The sequence below is a fragment of the Acanthaster planci genome, linkage group LG08 (assembly GCF_054643075.1).
Source record: "Acanthaster planci isolate LZ-2023a linkage group LG08, COTS_SCS, whole genome shotgun sequence".
Classification (NCBI taxonomy): Eukaryota; Metazoa; Echinodermata; class Asteroidea; order Valvatida; family Acanthasteridae; genus Acanthaster; species Acanthaster planci.
This window is the reverse complement of record NC_141784.1, coordinates 5,184,692-5,204,636: the sequence shown is the minus strand read 5'-3', so window position 1 is coordinate 5,204,636 and position 19,945 is coordinate 5,184,692. Positions and strand designations below refer to the sequence as shown.

Here is a 19,945-nt window from a genome sequence, read left to right as displayed (position 1 = left end):
TGGACATAAAGATTAGTGCGTGTATATACATATGCATAGTTTAATATATATGTCTGGACCAATAATGGTTTTGAATGGAGGACAGGCCTCCCCAGCCCGACAATCTGCCTTTCCCATGTTCTGTCGGAGTCATAATAAGTCTAACTTATCCAAATTTCCCAAAATGTATCTGGTCCTAACTTTTTTCAAACAGCACAGATCACTGGTGCTTGATGAGTTCAACATCCATTAAGGACAGGACGGAACACAAACAAGGAGAGCTAGGCCTTTATACGTGTTTTATAACTGACTTGGGCAGAAGACAATTAACTACATTATATTCAAGCGCTATAGCTTTATTAATATTGAGATTCCATACAGCAAACATCTACTGTATGCAAACGCACATAGGCATTATAGAAGGTCCGACTTTGAACACAAGTCAAACGTGTGGACAGAAAAAAGCAGGAAATGCTGTTAAACAAGTTTATAGGCTGAATTCAGTTAGGAATAATAGTCGATACATAATTGTACATAGTATGATTACCATGGTCGTTTTTTCACAAAGTAAAGCAGTTTTGTGCAAGTAAATGGGTACTTAAGCCTTCAAGTTTGCGAAGTAGTCGTATAGTGTACGTTCCAGCTGAGCGTCGTACGAACAATACACACAGTTATCTGGCAAGCATGCAATATAGTACACGGCACCGTTTGTTAGACGGGCACATCAACAAGACAACTATGTCTTTAAAATAACCTCGCATATCTTTTAGAAAATTGTCTATGTTAATTCAGAAATACGATAATGGACAAAAATGCAATTTTCATTTATAATGTACGCGATGTACGTGTTTCTCCGGGATTGGTGGCAACATCTATAAAGGGAAACAATCGTGAATTTTTATAATGAACGATCGTCACTTCAACAATACATTTTACCTGCAAATCAACTGAAGGAAACGAAGAAAACTCTCTTCCTGCCTGCGAATGTAGAGAGTTTCAAGACTGGTATTTGGTCAAAAACTTATTTTACATTATCACTATTCAACATGCTGTAATGTGACGGTTTCTTATAACAAACGTCAACAGTTCTGCTCCACAAAGCTTTGCATCTTTGAATGAAGGTTTTTTAATACAAGACTGTCAATACCAAATGAAAGCCGGTCCACTTTAAGGGAGCCCCTTCATTTTTAGAGAAAGTTTGTAACAACATGAGACACTGTAACGTAACTCTGTCTTTTTTTCTTAGAAGGGCCAAAGTGTGGGTTTAAATGTTTTTCATATTAAATATTTTAAGTATATTTTTATGCGTTTTAAAAAATGTTTTGGAAAAACAAAAAACCCTTAAATTTATTCTTACTCTGCAACATCATTAAAAAAGAGAGATCTTTTCACTCCTGAGTGTCAACCCTTTCTCTCAACACTGGATAAACATCAGATTTGTTATGGGGTAGGCCTACTTTCCAGACTCAGTGCTGTGTACTTATTTGCCCTCTCAAGCCCGACCGGATCCAAAGCCTGATAACCCCCGTCATCAGACGGACCTTGCCCCTGTTTAATGCTCTCAAGACATGCTGGTGAGGAAGTACGGGGATTACGATTGGATGGAACCCCTACATAGTCGTAGACATACTCGGTAGGGATTAAAGAATATCGATAAGGTTTGACCGGACCCTGAGATTCCTGGCCCCCGTATGGTGTTGATTTTGGACAGGGATGAGGACCGGAAACCTCTGCATAATCGTAGACATACTCAGTGGGGACCAAGGGATCTCGGTAAGGTTTGACAGGACCGTGACATTCCTGGCCCTTGTTGGCTTGTGCCGATTCTGGACCGGGATGAGGATTAGAGGAAATCTCTGCATAGTCGTAGACATCTTTGGTAGAGACTGGAGGATCGCTGACAGGTTTGACCCGACCCAGAGATTTCTGACCTTTTTCTCTTCCTGGGCGTTTTTCCCCGAAGTTACCGTCGTTCTGCTGCGGAACTGGTTTAATGTTTTGCTGAATTATGTGGCGCTTCGCAAAGATTGTTTTATTCACATAGGACCGATCTTGCTCTGTATCAACAGCCAGCTGCTCGAAATTCTTTTCAACTACATCATCATCATGACCAGAAAAACTCGGATCGTCATCAGATGGTGCTACCTGCTTGGGATTATTTTGAACCACAACATCATCATAACCAGCAATACTCGGATCGTCATTGGACGGTGCTGAGTGAACGGATAGAGGGCCATGATTAATCTTTTGTGCCATACTTTTTGTTTTTGTGCTGTGAGACTTGAGAGTCAAACCCAGGTCAACGGGGACATTGGAAACAGTGGTGTAGTCATGCATGTCAGTTTGGGACTGGTCTGAAGTATTGTCATAAAGTTCCAGGTATTCAGAAGACGGTTGGTGACTGTTACTGGTGGTGGGTTCCACAACATTGAGATTTCGCGTCGCTGCAACAGGATCAGGGCACTCGTAACCGCTGTTGCTATTGTCTGGACGAGCGCCATCAGCGGACACGACGGGCGGAGTTCTCAGTCTGGCACCCGTTGACACAACGTCACTACTAGTAATGTTCATCCTCTCTGTCAGTAAAACAAAGAAAAATGAAACGCTATTAGTGCTTTCAGGGGAGGCTACTTCAAGACGTTCCGGGTGTTAAATTCAACTGCACCTCATGTTTTGATGTTTGCAAATTGTTTTTTTGCAAAATCTTTATTGGTGCATTGTGATACACCAACCTAATATCAGTCTACCAAAAGTGTGTTTCTATTACTTTTCAAAATCAATATAGCGACCGGAGCATGATAGGTGTACGAAATGACGTACATTTACTTTTCTTACCGGGAGAGTTCCGATGAAGGGAGAGACGATTGATCGCTGCATCCACTCTGCTCAGAAAATAAGAAATGGAAAAAATCAAAACGACAGTTAAAAAAAATTGGAAAAGAACTTTGAAATTAATATCATACAGAGGAAAAACTGACAAATGGACGTTCAAAACCAATCATGCATTTGCAACAAATCTTAAAATGAACTATTCACAGCATTTGCTTTCCTAACATTCATAGGGATCTTTTTCAATCCATTCATCTAATCAGTTCAGGTTACGGCATTTCTTGCTCTTGTACATCTACCAGGCCGTCATTGCCTAAATTTCCTCATTTAACATTTTATGTCCTCTCAGACGGGTGGGATAAATTTTGATCCTTTTTACACGCTTGTTGTGGGTTTTTCGAAGCAAAGTCACAGTTCATAACTCGTTTTTTTTCTTAGTTTTCAAAACGTTGCTTCTAAAGAGAATGAGAACCCCCCGGACCCTGTTGACCACGCCCCCTCCCCATCAGCCCGTGGAATTGGTTGACTTTTATTCTACAAAATCTGTTTTCACGCCGACAAGAATTCACGGCTGATCGGATCATTGACGCATATTTTCTACTCTCTCTTCCGTATGTAGCCTGGCTAGTAGAATATTCTTTGACACTGTGAGTCTACATTGCCACCAAATTAGCTGCAGTTTGTTATTTTTGGAGATTGAATTGTCTTTCTTATATCACATCATTTACTGCCTTGATCGGTGCTTATGCTCGTTCTCTAAGAATGTATTGAATTAGTCTGGAAACAATTAATTAGTCTGGAAACGAATTATTTCAAAAACACGATTTTCAGTCAGGAAACTCTTGCTCTTTGAAACTGTTGCAAACTTGTTTGAAATTGCGAATGATCACAAAACCTGGAATGAATGTGCTTTACAGTTATTTTTATAAGACTGTTTTTCTGATGAGTCGTTTATGTGCTTTGTTGAATACACCTTCTGGACAATCGTCAACAAGAGGAACTTCTACGTTTAATTAGGAAATAGAGGAGTGCAGTTGTACAGTTTTGGTCAAGAGCAGAATGTATATTGCATCCAAACTTATGAGGATACCTTTTGTGGGCCCAACGATTCACTTGAGAAGAGGCTTTCCTGGACCGTTGACTTCGTGTGAACAGCGCCACCAGCAAGATTAATAGGATCAGTCCAAGTGCTGCAATACTGGTATAGAATGGAGCGCTCTCAGTGAATGGCATTGGTCCCAGGGATGTGGTCCTTAGTACTTCAGTGCCACCTACATTATAAATAAAACAAGCTTACTTTAAACAATACATAACAAACATTGGAAATAATAGGACGTGCTCACCGCATATTCAAAAATTGGACAAAATGAAGCCAACTTTCATTTTCAAAACGTTTCTAAAATCTTTACATCGAAATATGACAATGTCTCTCATCTTAATTATAACTGTATACTCAGTACTCCCCGCCCGACGCAAAGTACTTAAATTAAAATCGTTTGCCATCTTTATTACTATTGTGAACTGCAATTTAAGTGAAGTAGAGTATTGTGATGGCGTTTTTATGTTGCAACAAAATTCTCGGCCCTTCGTCCTTGATACAAGTCTGAAATCAATTTAATCAGCCAAACGTTTGGGGGCGGAGGAGTTTTGGTTGGATGTTTTTCTTAAGTGGGCAACACTTAAGGACCTCTCTCATCCTAGACTGATGGATGTCGAGAATCAAATCAACAATCTACTTTCAAATTGTTTGGCCTTAAGATCCGATGTGAAAACGTCTTTCATTGATTAGAATAGAAGTTAGAGTCAAGAGGCGGACCGATAGCGGGGTGTGAACAGATACTCTCCTTGATACGTCACACTGCTCCTCATTGCTTGAGAAATTGTCATCGTTGACCTTGTCCTTGCCGGTGGTGTTCGTGTCAGCGTCCTACCTGCTGTGGCTGTGTTGGTTGTGCTGTATGCTACATTGGTGGGTGTTCTTGTTTGAGGCTCAGTCGTTGTTGTCGACATTGCCGTGGGTGTTATTGAGTCTGGCTGGGTTGATGTAGGACATTCATACGTCGAACTGGAGATACGCAGACAATGCAGTGAGTTTCAAATTACTTTCAAATTATTAGTTTGTGCCATTCCGCTCATGCAAGAGATTTCTGTACGGCCCAAATAGCAGAAGGAAAACCTTATTTTCCTTGGCAAACGCATTTGCAATCTGTATGACTGTTCTTCAGTTCGTCTACAAGAGCAAAAACTCACCTTACAGGATTAGATCTACAGAATCTATCGATATCATCATCGCCTGGTTTTCCTCTGCCCTCGCCATCTTCTCCATAACCTATTTGTAAGCGGCGCCGGGGTCCATCAGTAATACAGGCACACAAGTCCTCCTTTGGTCCTCCATCGCAGGCGTCCTTCTCAGCTCCCCAGCCTGGCTGTATGTATGCATAGCACGTGCGGGATTGGGACATCGGTCTAGTGCCTGGTTCTTGTTGCTCTGTATACAACAAAAAAAGCATGTTGACATTGTCGCATACCGCCTCGAATCCAGACTACAATCGTGCTTCAAGCCACAACACGGTAGGCAAATCACTATTTCCCCGTTCGTATTATAAACACAATGGAAGACATTTTCTAAAACGCATTCATTTAATAAAACAATAGTATACAGGCAGCTCTTTTCCCGTCTGTTCAGTGAAGACTTTAAATCGTAGAGCACATCCAAGTTTGCATGAATATTTAACAAAAAACATGAGTGGCCGGAATGACGGATAGCGCTCTAAGTCTAACTGCTTGAATTTGGTGGAAAAGAAATTGACTGTCCAAATTCCTTCTCTCGAAAATCACACAAATCCGCACATTCTATTCTACCTTTAAATGATCTTTCAAAATATTATTATCTCGCAGACATCGTATTTTATAGCCCAAAAGACGCACCCAGTACGGGGTGTACCTTCATTAAATATTAAAGGTTGAAAAGGCATTGTTTTCGTACACATAAGAAGAGTTTCAAGTTGAACAAAAAGTGTGTTGAGCATTTTATTACCCGAACCCTTCTCACAAAACAGTTCACCAATTCCTAAAACCGAGAGGTCTTAAAATCCTTCAGGTGTGGAATGTGCCAGGCCATCCAGTCCTTCGTAAAATCCTTAGTTCATTATTAGTACCAGGTAATACTAATGATATCAATTTAACATGATAACCAATGGGGACGCCGAGGAAATTTGTACATAAATCATTTAGTCGCGAAAAAAGGTACCTTCGAAGTTTGGTGGATATCTGCCACATGATGTTCCTCCATTACAAACGAACTTGCACAAGGCCCTGAAAGGTCAAAAACATAGAAACAGAGGAATAGATGTTAAAGAATATGAGGAAACATTGCGCCTTTTCTCTCGCAATTTAGGGCTCCACTGTTGACTGTAGAGGAGCACATATGACACATTCTGTAAAAGCTTATTGTGCAAACTGGGTAATGTTACCCACCAGCAATTCCTCTTTCATGATTTTAAAATATTAACCCTTTCATCCTGGGAACCGTCGACAGCCGCGGTTTTGGGAGAAGATTAGGTTCGTTGAAATCGTATTGAAGCATGCATGTTTTATAATTGGCCAGAACGTCTAAAGCAGACTTTTGAATTCGACTTGTCGAAACCCTAACGACGTCCACCCGCATAGCCCTACCTACCAGCAATGACCCCCCCCCCGATATTCTCCATGCATTAAGGGATTAGGTGACAATCCATGGGAGCCATATCAGCCTATTTCACGCATAAAACTAATAATAGGGAAGTGAACCATCTTCCAATAATTTTGATCATTTCTATTCAGGAGCAGCTCATCTATAATTTCAAGGTTTCTGTAAAATATAAAACAAAGTTTCCAAGCATTTAGAGGAAAAAAACCGCCCTTAAGTATTTCTTTCTAAAATGGCAGTCACCAGGGCTGAAACGTAAATGTCGAATAGTTGATCCTGCATTGTTGCTTGCAAGCCAGGAGAGTTCAACCAGTACCAAGCTTAGGTCTGCACAGAACACCAGACCAGCAAGTGATTTATTCTTTACAACTGACAATTATTGACGCAGCCATTCCATTGCTTTCTGCATATTTTTGTCCTGTTCAAAATGCGGGATAATATGGACCATGTTTCGCACGGAAGCTGCCCGCGTAGCGATCAGGGCCCAGGTCCGCTCAGCTCACTGGATCGGCAGTGCGATTCAGCTACCCTGAACAGAGAACGCATAAATCACAAAACAGTGAGCAAGTTCTAGTAGCCCCACCTCTAAACACAATGGAAGACACTCAAAACTGCTTTCATATATGATAATACCCTTTTTTGTTCAGTAAAGACCTCAAATCGAAGAACATGTGCATGTTTGTAGAAATATTTGAAAAACAAAAAAAAACGAGTAACTAAAATTACGATTAGCTCCCTAAAACCGTTTTTCTTGGGGGGGTTCACTTTTGAAATTCCTTGCCTTGACAGTCACACACAAGTGCACATTCTGTACCATCAAATATTATCATCTCGTAGACATCGTGTTTTATCGCCCACTCAGATTCGATGTAGAGCATTTAAAATCAAATGATAGACAATTGATTTAAGATGGCTGAACGGATCTGGCAGGCAAGAACAGAACTGTAATCGGACATAAATGACACCAAAAGACAATTTGTTGTTAAGAAAAGTTTTAAAAGTTGCTCATAGTTACCACGGACAGATATTATCGAGGACAGCCGCAACCCATTCATCAGCGCCTCGTCTCCTTCGCTTGCTTGTCGGAGTGGAACCTACAACTTGTGTCATACAAACAACACAAAGAACCATCCACACAATGGACATGACAACCAACACACGAGTCCTGGTGCTAGCAGAAAATTAAAAGTTCCCGGTCAACCTCTCGTCCTGAGTTATTTGAGAAAAAAAGATTCGTCAGGAACAGTTGGATTGACTACACACCGATAACAATTCACGGAGTCCCCTTTAATGTAGTGTTTCAGTTTTCGAGATCGCTCCCCTTTATATTTCGGTATGTTCCTGGTGGGCAGTTTTTCGAGTAATTAAGTTCGCGTGATAACTTCATGGTCGTGTGTGTGTGTTTTTTTTGATCAGTTGCTTGGTGATATTCCACGAAATATTTCCTGTCAAGCTTTACGAAACGACTGTCTATCTTAATGACATCTACTTCCTAACATGGGCAAGTTCAACAGCACTCAGCCAGACAACTGACAGGCAAATTGCAAATTCGTCAAAGAATTGTGAATAAGCTGGAACATAAATTAACATGCCCTCGCAACAGCTCGTATGCTCGTTAAACAAAAAGTGAAGCATTCAACCGAGCACCTCCGCATCTGTCCCAGTAAGGCAGGGTGAAATACAACAACATTTTGAAGATTCCTTAGGAATTTCAATTATAAAGAATAAAAACTTTCAAAAAATTTGAGGGGCACATTTAGTCACGATATATTTATCTACATGACATTCAATAAGAGCTATGATCTATTGTGGGAAGAGTCCCTCACACTGCCCACTTACCTGTCCCTCCGCCACGAGTCATCTGTTTTTACGGATTTAGAATCATAATATGATTTCTCTGAAATTAGAGAGTTTTGGTTGGTTTGTCAAAGTCTCGTTTCCTCCTTTCCTTTTCTGCACTGCATGTTTAATTTGCCACTAAACGAGGAAACAAAGTTACAGAAACACCATTGCTAGCGATATTTGCAATTTTATCATGGGTTTTTAATGCTACAATAAAAACAAGACCCAAAGAGATTCTCTTCCAATTTCCATTTTTTATTCCCTCCAAATTAAAGCACACGAATACAAGCTCTCATCCATATTGCGTTATTAGCACTAAATCACACAATAATTATGTGCATTCTTACGTTAACAACATTACTGACGAGTCTTTTCTTCTCTCACCGGTCTTGTTCTTATGACAATCCAATAAATTATGTAGCCAGCCTTGCCCTGTAGATCTTTCACAATTTTGCGGCAGACCGAACAATGGAAATATTCTCATATTAAATTAAAGAATTTGATTAAGTAATTACTGGGTTATTTATAGTCTTGTATAAGCCGAAACTCACTCATTTAGGCCATGCAGTTACATCGGTGGAATACTTTATTGTAAATGGTAAGTAATACAGATACGCACATGGGGGGCTTTCATATTGGAGCTATAGTCAAAATTATTTGGTTTCGTATTGTCTAACTTAAAAATTGGGCATCATACTCTTTTAGGGGAACTTAGATACATGTACGTGTATTAGTTTCACTTAGATACACCTAAGTGCAAGTAATAATTGAGGTCGAAGTAAACATTGGGTGCATGTATATTTACATGTTCAAAGTGGGCACACATACATGTATTGTTATCACCTAGACGTCAGATGTACTGTACTCATGATTTCTGTTTTATTTTAATTTCATTGTAGTCAATCTGTTCCTGTGCCTCTTCCTGTGTCTGTGCATCAAGCTGTTTACATGAACAAGAATAGAAGCATTAAACATCTGGATCTGAAGTACACACTATACATGTACAGCATTGCGTGTGTATCCTTTGGCAGATTCAAGTGCTCTTGGTCGGTATTTACAGCAAAAGTCGGTAACAGTGCTGCAAACCCTCTAAACACCAAGACTGTGCCTTAGGGTTGGTTCTCATATCACTCTCAGTATTCGAAAACAGAGCGTTAGCAAAAAATATGGAATGTCTCGGAATGTCATTTGAAATACTTTTATGCTTACCGTATCATCATCTACAAGTTAAACAATGCTGCGATTTTCATCAGAAATTAACACACAAACGAAAAAACTCCTGCTCTTTTAACCGCCCGAAAATCTTACAGTTCCATAATGCAAAATATGTGGAATCACCTAATGTAAGCAAACACGAAATAGACATTTTGGAGGTTTGACATTGAACAAAAGGTCCAACGTCAAACATCTTTGAGGCAGGAAATACTGTATACAAATTCATATACTAAATTCAGCCAGGAAAAAATAGTCAATTGTGTAATTTGCATGGTGGACCTTTTTCACAAATCAAAGCACGTCTATGCACTGAAAGCCTTAGCGAAGTAGTTAAGAATTTTACATGCAAATGAGCAATAATACACGCAGTGGTTTTGGAAACATGCGATACCGGTAGCAATACATGTACCTACAATGGAATAAATATCAACAATTCGTCTAACGTTACCCCATTTGGTTTGTAAGAGGGGAACATCAAAAACACAACTACTCTTTAAGACAATCATGCGTATCTTTTAAAGAAGCACCTTTGCTACCATTGCTGCCTAAGTTCTATCAATTTAAACCAGAAATACAATGACAGAAACAAAAGCAATTTTCTGATTCATTTATTTACAATGTACACAATGCGATAAGGTGTCTCTGGGATTGGGGGAAAATATATTCAGTGAAAAAAGTTGCGTAGTGAACGATCCTCACTTCAAACAATACCAGAAAACTGAGTCTACAGTTCGCCTTCCAAATGAACTGAAGGAAACGAACCAAAAACTCATTCTGGCTTAGCCTTGTGATCTGTCGAAAAGTAATGTATCATGATCATATTCGACATGCAATAACGTGATGGTTTCTTCACGCAAAAGTCAACAGATACGTAATTCACATTAATTCTCTCAGTTGGATACCTTTTTTTTACTCTGCATGTTTTACAAAGCTCGGCATCTTTGAATGCATGAAACCTTACGATGACTTTTATCGGTGACAAGGCCGTTGTTACCCAACGAAGAGGACAACGTAAAGTGAATCCTCTCTGAAGGTTTTCAGAGAATGATTGTAATAACGTGATATACTGTAGAGTTAAAAGTGCCAAATTGTGACTTTAAATATTTTTCAAAAATTCTGCCCAAAATGTGGCCCATATCAAGATAATGATAATCATATCCCGCCTCGAGCTCAATCATTCTTGTTACATGGACGAGTTTGGAGCGACTAATATAATATTTTTATCTAATTGACATCCTGGTGTTATTGTCCAAGCAATGAATGCACTGTAAATATTTCTAACAAGTGAATGTCTTATTTACTGACAAATTTCAACAATTTTGTGGAGAAACTTAAAAACCCTTAAATCATGTGTATCATTTTTCTTATTTTGTATTAACTTCATGTAAAACAAAGATGTTCAATTCCAAAGTGTCAATCTTTTTCCACACACTCGATAAACAGCTTTATCATGGGGTATTTTTCAGACTCAGTGCGGTGTACGTATTTGCTCTCCCAAGCCCGACCGGATCCAAAGCCTGATAACCCCCGTCATTCGACGGGCCTTGCCCGTGTGTGATGTTCTCAGCACGCACTAGTGAAAAAGTACCGGGACCACGATGACGAGCCGAGGGAACCTCATAGTCGCAGACATCCTCGGTGGCCACCAGAGGATCCCTGTCACGATTGACCTCGCCCCGCTGTGATGCTAATGCGGGACAGGGATTGGGAACAGAGGGAACCTCGGCATAGTCGTAAACATACTCGGTAGGGATTGAAGTATCTCGATCAGGTTTGACTGGACTGTGAGATTCCTGACCCCCATTGGCCTGTGCCGATTCTGGACAGGGATGAAGATTAGAGGAAATTTCTGCATAGTCGTGGACATCTTTGGTAGAGACTGGAGGATCGCTGACAGGTTTGACCCGACCCAGAGATTTCTGACCTTTTTCTCTTCCTGGGCGTTTTTCCCCGAAGTTACCGTCGTTCTGCTGCGGAACTGGTTTAATGTTTTGCTGAATTATGTGGCGCTTCGCAAAGATTGTTTTATTCACATAGGACCGATCTTGCTCTGTATCAACAGCCAGCTGCTCGAAATTCTTTTCAACTACATCATCATAACCAGAAAAACTCGGATCGTCATCAGATTGTGCTACCTGCTTGGGATTATTTTGAACCACAACATCATCATAACCAGCAATACTCGGATCGTCATTGGACGGTGCTACCTGCTTGGGATTATTTTGAACCACAACATCATCATAACCAGCAATACTCGGATCGTCATTGGACGGTGCTACCTGCTTGGGATTATTTTGAACCACAACATCATCATAACCAGCAATACTCGGATCGTCATTGGACGGTGCTACCTGCTTGGGATTATTTTGAACCACAACATCATCATAACCAGCAATACTCGGATCGTCATTGGACGGTGCTGGGTGAACGGATGGAGGGCCATGGTCAATCTTTTGTGCCATACTTTTTGTTTTTGTGCTGTGAGACTTGAGAGTCAAACCCAGGTCAACGGGGACATTGGAAACAATAGCGTAGTCATGCATGTCAGTTTGGGACTGGTCTGAAGTATTGTCACAAAGATCCAGGTATTCGGAAGACGGTTGGTGACTGTTACTGGTGGTGGGTTCCACAACATTGAGATTTCGCGTCGCTGCAACAGGATCAGGGCACTCGTAACCGCTGTTGCTATTGTCTGGACGAGCGCCATCAGCGGACACGACAGGCGGAGTTCTCAGTCTGGCGCCCGTTGACACAACGTCACTACTAGTAATGTTCATCCTCGCTGTCAGTAAAACAAAGAAAAATGAAATGTTATTGGTGCTTTCAGGGGAGGCTACTTCAAGACGTTCCGGGTGTTAAATCCAACTGCACCTCATGTCTTGATGTTTGCAAATTATTTTTTTGCAAAATCTTTATTGGTGCATTGCGATGCACCAACCTAATATCAGTCTACCAAAAGTGTGTTTCTATGACTTTTCAAAATCAGTATAGCGACCGGAGCATGATAGGTGTACGAAATGACGAACATTTACTTTTCTTACCGGGAGAGTTCCGATGAAGGGAGAGACGATTGATCGCTGCATCCACTCTGCTCAGAAAATGAGATATGGAAAAAATCAAACGACAGTTAAAAAAATATTGGAAAAGAACTTTGAAATTAATATCATACAGAGGAAAAACTGACAAATGGACGTTCAAAACTAATCATGCATTTGCAACAAATCTTAAATTGAACTGTTCACAGCATTTGCTTTCCTAACATTCATAGGGATCTTTTTTCAATCCATTCATCTAATCAGTTCAGGTTACGGCATTCCTTGCTCTTGTACATCTACCAGGCCATCATTGCCTAAATTTCCTCATTTAACATTTTATGTCCTCTCAGAGGGGTGGGATAAATTTTGATCCTTTTTACACGCGTGCTGTGGGTTTTTCGAAGCAAAGTCACAGTTCATAACTCGTTTTATCTTAGTTTTCAAAACTTTGCTTCTAAGAAAAGAGAATGAGAACCCCCCTGGACCCTGTTGACCACGCCCCCTCCCCATCAGCCCGTGGAATTGGTTGACTTTTATTCTACAAAATCTGTTTTCACGCCGACAAGAATTCACGGCTGATCGGACCATTGACGCATATTTTCTACTCTCTCTTCCTTATGTAGCCTGGGCGGGCTAGTAGAATATTCTTTGACACTGTGAGTCTACATTGCCACCAAATTAGCTGCAATTTGCTATTTTGGGAGATTGAATTGTCTTTCTTATATCACATCATTTACTGCCTTGATCGGTGCTTATGCTCGTTCTCTAAGAATGTATTGAATTAGTCTTGAAACAATTAATTCGAACGAATTATTTCAAAAACACGATTTTCAGTCAGGAAACTCTTGCTCTTTGAAACTGTTGCAAACTTGTTTGAAATTGCGAATTATCACAAAACCTGGAATGAATGTGCTTTACAGTTATTTTTATAAGACTGTTTTTCTGATGAGTCGTTTATGTGCTTTGTTGAATACACTTTCTGGACAATCGTCAACAAGAGGAACTTCTACGTTTAATTAGGAAATAGAGGAGCGCGGTTGTACAGTTTTGGTCAAGAGCAGAATGTATATTGCATCCAAACTTATGAGGATACCTTTTGTGGGCCCTACGATTCACTTGAGAAGAGGCTTTCCTGGACCGTTGACTTCGTGTGAACAGCGCCACCAGCAAGATTAATAGGATCAGTCCAAGTGCTGCAATACTGGTATAGAATGGAGCGCTCTCAGTGAATGGCATTGGTCCCAGGCATGTGGTCCTTTGTACTTCAGTGCCACCTACATTATAAATAAAACAAGCTTACTTTAAAAAAAGGAAAACAAACATTGGAAATAATAGGACGTGCTCACCGCATATTCAAAAATTGGACAAAATGAAGCCAACTTTCATTTTCAAAAGGTTTCTAAAATCTTTACATCGAAATATGACAATGTCTGTCATCTTAATTACAACTGTATACTCAGTGCTCCCCGCCCGACGCAAAGTACTTAAATTAAAATCGTTTGCCATCTTTATTACTATTGTGAACTGCAATTCAAGTGAAGTAGAGTATTGTGATGGCGTTTTTATGTTGCAACAAAATTCTTGGCCCTTCGTCCTTGATACAAGTCTGATATCAATTTTATCAGCCAAACGTTTGGGGACGGAGGAGTTTTGGTTGGATGTCTTTCTTAAGTGGGCAACACTTAAGGACCTTTCTCATCCTAGACTGATGGATGTCGAGAATCAAATCAACAATCTACTTTCAAATTGTTTGGCCTTAAGATCCGATGTGAAAACGTCTTTCATTGATTAGAATAGAAGTTAGAGTCGAGAGGCGGACCGATAGCGGGGTGTGAACAGATACTCTCCTTGATACGTCACACTGCTCCTCATTGCTTGAGAAATTGTCATCGTTGACCTTGTCCTTGTCGATGGTGTTCGTGTCAGCGTCCTACCTGCTGTGGCTGTGTTGGTTGTGCTGTATGCTACATTGGTGGGTGTTCTTGTTTGAGGCTCAGTCGTTGTTGTCGACATTGTCGTGGGTGTTATTGAGTCTGGCTGGGTTGATGTAGGACATTCATACGTCGACCTGGAGATACGCAGACAATGCAGTGAGTTTCAAATAACTTCCAAATTATTAGTTCGTGCCATTCCGCTCATGCAAGAGATTTCTGTACGGCCCAAATAGCAGAAGGAAAACCTTATTTTCCTTGGCCAACGCATTTGCAATCTGCATGACTGTTCTTAAGTTCGTCTACAAGAGCAAAAACTCACCTTACAGGACTAGATCTACAGAATCTATCGATATCATCATCGCCTGGTTTTCCTGGGCCGTCGCCACTTCTTCCATAACCTATTTGTAAGCGGCGCCGGGGTCCATCAGTAATACAGGCACACACGTCCTCCTTTGGTCCGTCTTTGCAGGCGTCCACCTTAGCTCCCTCACCTTTCTCTATGTATGCATAGCACGTGCGGGATCGGGACATCGGTTCATAGCCTGGTTCTTGTTGCTCTGTATGACAAAAAAGCGTTATGACATTATCACACACCGCCTCGAACCAAGACTTCAATCGTGGTAAGAAAATCAGCACCGTAATATTCCCACATAATGTTATATCCTTAGGCAACGAAAGAAAACCAACATGATTTTTTTTATCGATTAGCCAAGAGGTATCTGAATTCCACTAAAATCTCACAGTTCAGAATTTGTAAATGAGATTTTGAAATTAAGTACAAGGAGGTGCAACAAAACCAACGATCCTGCACGAATCGGTTTAATTGGCCCATATACTGGCACCTGCGTTAGCTTAACAATAGACCTTATTTACGGGCACGCCATTTTTATTGTTTGCCCAGAATGTTATTCAGTATAATTTACAATTTGCTGAATGGGTTAAACGCCTGACTATTTTGGGTTTCACACCTAACTGTCATTAATCAATATAACTGACATGAATTTGTAATGAGCTTATTTTATTGCTTCATTATTATTCTTCGGCTTCCAAACTACAAATTGAACCTCGCTTTCAATTCAATATGACCGACTTTCGAATAAGGTATCATTCTAATTGATTCATTCCCACCTTTCAAGGAGCAAATTTTCCGACCAACCAATACAAATGTTCTTGAAGCTCAACATAAATTAGGTTTGTTTGGCAAAAGACAAGAGTTGGGCATTAGAAAGCCGCTTTAAACTGGAACCATCAGAGGGAACTTTCTCAAGTGCATTCTGTTTTTGAATCGCCAAAAATTTAGTGTTTTTAGATTAAATTGATACGTTCAATGACCAAAAAGTTGAATCAAAAACTGTGCAATATATTTTTCGTGATCAACATCACAACAGCACCCTCAGTTGTCAGGAACAACATGAAAAATAAAACGGGTGCTATTGCCCTAACAGACGTGTAATTGTTTTCATACATCGCAGCAGAGTATCAAGTTGCACAAAACGTGTCTAAACCTTAAAACAAAGCAACAAACAAACGATATAGATTGTTGAGGTTCTCGAAAGTTCACCTACTTCTAAAACTCAGAAGTCTTGAAGATGTTATACATTGATTTCTTTATTTTGATATCTAGGATTATCCAGTCCTTTATAAGATCTCCAGGTCACCGTAAGTATGGATTGGTAAATTAAACATTCAAACAGATGATTATCAATCATGGTAAAACCGTTGTGTCAAGGAAATTTGTACATAAATCATTTAGTCGCGAAAAAAGTTACCTTCGAAGTTTGGTGGATGTGTGTCGCATGATGTTCCTCCATTACAAATGAACTTGCACAAGGCCCTGAAAGGTCAAAAACATAGAAACAGAGGAGTAGATGTTAAAGTATATGAGGAAACATTGCGCCTTTTCTCTCGCAATTTAGGACTCCACTGTTGACTGTAGAGGAGCACATATGACACATTCTGTAAAAGCTTATTGTGCAAACTGGGTAATGTTACCCACCAGCAATTCCTGTTTCATCATTTTAAAATATTAACCCTTTCATCCCGGGAACCGTCGACAGCCGCGGTTTTGTGAGAAGATTAGGTTCGGTGAAATTGTATTGAAGCATGCATGTTTTATAATTGGCCAGAACGTCTAAAGCGGACTTTTGAATTCGACTTGTCGAAACCCTAACGACGTCCACCCGCATAGCCCTACCTACCAGCAATGAACCCCCCCCCCCCGATATTCTCCATGCATTAAGGGATTAGGTGACAATCCGTGGGAGCCATGTCAGCCTATTTCACGCATAAAACTAATAATAGGGAAATGAACCATCTGCCAATAATTTTGATCATTTCTATTCAGGAGCAGCTCATCTATAATCTCAAGGTTTCTGTAAAATATAAAACAAAGTTTCCAAGCCTTTAGAGGAAAAAACCGCCCTTAAGTATTTCTTTCTAAAATGGCAGTCACCAGGGCTGAAACGTAAATGTCGAATAGTTGATTCTGCATTGTTGCTTGCAAGCCAGGAGAGTTCAACCAGTACCAAGCTTAGGTCTGCACAGAACACCAGACCAGCAAGCGATTTATTCTTTACAACTGACAATTATTGACGCAGCCATTCCATTGTTTTCTGCATATTTTTGTCGTATTCAAAATGCAGGATAATATGGACCATGTTTCGCACGGAAGCTGCCCGCGTAGCGATCTGGGCCCAGGTCCGCTGAGCTCACTGCATCGGCAGTGCGATTCAGCTACCCTGAACAGAGGACGCATAAACCACAAAACGGTGAGCAACTTCCCGTAGCCCCACCTCTAAACACAATGGAAGACACTCAAAACTGCTTTCATATATGATAATACCCTTTTTGTTCAGTAAAGACCTCAAATCGAAGAACACGTGCATGTTTGTAGAAATATTTGAAAAACAAAAAAGCGAGTGACTAAAATTACGATTAGCTCCCTAAAACCGCTTTTTTTGGGGGGGGGTTCATTTTCGAAATTCCTTGCCTTGACAGTCACACACAAGTGCACATTCTGTATCATCAAATATTATCATCTCGTAGACATCGTGTTTTATCGCCCACTCAGATTCGATGTAGAGCATTTAAAATCAAATGATAGACAATTGATTTAAGATGGCTGAACGGATTTCACAGGCAAGAACAGAACTGTAATCGGACATAAATGACACCAAAAGACAATTTGTTGTTAAGAAAAGTTTTAAAAGTTGCTCATACTTACCACGGACAGATATTATCGAGGACAGCCGGAACCCATTCATCAACGCCTCGTCTCCTTCGCTTGCTTGTCGGAGTGGAACCCACAACTTGTGTCATACAAACAACCAAAAGAACCATCCACACAATGGACATGACTATCAACACACGAGTCCTGGTGCTAGTAGAAAATTAAAAGCTCCCGGTCAACCTCTCGCCCTGAGTTATTTGAAAAAAAAAACACGAAGATCCGTCAGGAACAGTTGGATTGACTACACACCGATAACAATTCACGGAATCCCCTTAACAATAGTGTTTTCAGTTTTCGAGATCGCTCCCCGTTATATTTCGGTATGTTCCTAAAGGTGGGCAGTTTTTCGAGTAATTCAGTTCGCGTGATAACTTCATGATCGTGTGTGTATTTTTTCGACCAGGTGCTTGGTGATATTCCACGAAATATTTCCTGTCAAGCTTTAAGAAACGACACATCTACTTCCTAACATGGGCAAGTTAAACAGCACTCAGCCAGACAACTGACCGGCAAATTGCAAATTCGTCAAAGAATTGTGAATAAGCTGGAACATAAATTAACATGCCCTCGCAACAGCTCGTATGCGCGTTAAACAAAAAGTGAAGCATTCGACCGAGCACCTCCGCATCTGTCCCAGTAAAGCAGGGTGAAATACAACAGCATTTTGAAGATTCCTTAGGAATTCCAATTATAAAGAATAAAAACTTTCAAAAAATTTGAGGGGCACATTTAGTCCCGATATATTTATTTACATGACATTCAATAAGAGCTATGATCTATTGTGGGAAGAGTCCCTCACACTGCCCACTTACCTGTCCCTGCGCCACGAGTCATCTGTTTTTACGGATTTAAAATCATAATATGGTTTCTCTGAAATTAGAGAGGTTTGGTTTCTTTGTCAAAGTCTCGTTTCCTCCTTTCCTGCGCTGCATGTTTAAGTTGCCACTAAACGAGGAAACAAAGTTACAGAAAAAAATGAATCTACCATTGCTAGTGATATTTGCGATGTTATTATGGATTTCAATGCTACAATAAAAACAAGACCCAAAGAGATTCACTTCCAATTTCCAATTTTTATTCCCTCCAAATTAAAGCACACAAAAACAAGCTCTTATCCGTATTGCGTTATTAGCACTAAATCACACAATAATTATGTGCATTCTTACGTTAACAACATCACTGACGAGTCTTTTCTTCTCTCACCGGTCTTGTTCTTATGACAATCCAATAAATTATGTAACTAGCCTTGCCCTGTAGATCTTTCACAATTTTGCGGCAGACCGAACAATGGAAATATTTGGATACTCTGTTGTCGAATAATTGGGCACAACTTCGGAGACAAGGGAAAACAAAACGAAAAGAGGGTTTACAGCGGAACTCCGAACTGACGGGAAATCGAAGTGTGCAGACTCATATTCGTACGATTATGCACATGACTTCAGTCTACCAAGAAGGGTTGATTATTGACTGGTTCCACAGTCTGCCTTTCCAATGTGTCGTCATAGAATACTCGATTTTATCCCAATCGCTCATAAATCTAACTTTGTACCATAATGTAAAATTTGGCTTGCGCAGACGTCCTAGACGCAAGAAGAACTATATCGACAGCAGGAAATAGTCACTCTTGTTTTAAGCGCCATATTTTTGTTTCGTGAATACCGCATAACTCGTATTAAACAGAATATCATTCCGCGTTTTCGTTAACCTCTCCATACAGAGCACTGTGTCACAAGCCACAGTAAAGTAACGCATAAAACACGCAACAGATAGCATGGTGACAGCCCCACCCCTAGACGGGCAAGGGGAAAGAGTTTCCGTAAGAGGTAGTTGCCCCCTCGCCTAAGCCACTGGTTTGTAAAAAAAAAAAAAGTGCTGTTGGTTGGTATTAACAGCAAAAGTTGGTAACAGTGCTGCAAACCCCGAAGAGCTCCAAACACTAAGATCGTGCCTTAGGGTTAATTGGTTCTCATATCACTCTCAGTATTCGGATAGTTGGCCCGGGCCCCCTTGCCTAAGCCACTGGTTTGTAAAAAAAAATGTGCTGTAGCGGCCAAACTCATTTTTTTATTTCTAACCGATTGAGGGCGCTATAAGTGGGGACAATAAAAACAGCACTGAAAGTAAGATGGCTCCATCACGTTTTGCATCTGATAGATTTTGATTCGCCCATCCTGCCGAAGTTTATTAAACGGTT

The 19,945-nt window shown here is 40.4% G+C and overlaps 2 protein-coding genes across 4 annotated transcripts in view; both read right to left on the bottom strand.

Moving 5' to 3' along the window:
* Positions 1-825: 825 nt before the first annotated feature.
* LOC147798316 (uncharacterized) lies at positions 826-9,381 on the bottom strand. The gene is made up of 7 exons (XM_087140161.1): positions 7,512-9,381; positions 6,059-6,123; positions 5,059-5,296; positions 4,740-4,873; positions 3,899-4,079; positions 2,815-2,861; positions 826-2,555 (listed from the first exon to the last, which is right to left on the bottom strand). The coding sequence occupies exons 1-7, from the start codon at positions 7,640-7,642 to the stop codon at positions 1,420-1,422; spliced, it is 1,932 nt and encodes a 643-aa protein (XP_086996287.1). The 5' UTR covers positions 7,643-9,381; the 3' UTR covers positions 826-1,419.
* A 139-nt stretch (positions 9,382-9,520) lies between these two features.
* LOC110974668 (uncharacterized) overlaps positions 9,521-19,945 on the bottom strand; it is a 47,837-nt gene continuing 37,412 nt past the window's right edge. Inside the window, exons 1-7 of one of the 3 annotated variants that reach the window (XM_087140158.1) lie at positions 17,746-17,919; positions 16,292-16,356; positions 14,842-15,079; positions 14,523-14,656; positions 13,682-13,862; positions 12,580-12,641; positions 9,521-12,335 (exon numbers count right to left, since the gene is read on the bottom strand). In XM_087140158.1, the coding sequence (XP_086996284.1) occupies positions 11,002-12,335; positions 12,580-12,641; positions 13,682-13,862; positions 14,523-14,656; positions 14,842-15,079; positions 16,292-16,356; positions 17,746-17,876 (2,145 nt within the window). In that variant the 5' untranslated portion in view covers positions 17,877-17,919 and the 3' untranslated portion in view covers positions 9,521-11,001. Of the gene's footprint in view, positions 12,336-12,579; positions 12,642-13,681; positions 13,863-14,522; positions 14,657-14,841; positions 15,080-16,291; positions 16,357-17,745; positions 17,920-19,945 lie in introns of those variants that run through there. The other 2 variants (XM_087140160.1, XM_087140159.1) reach the window with 2 other exon arrangements.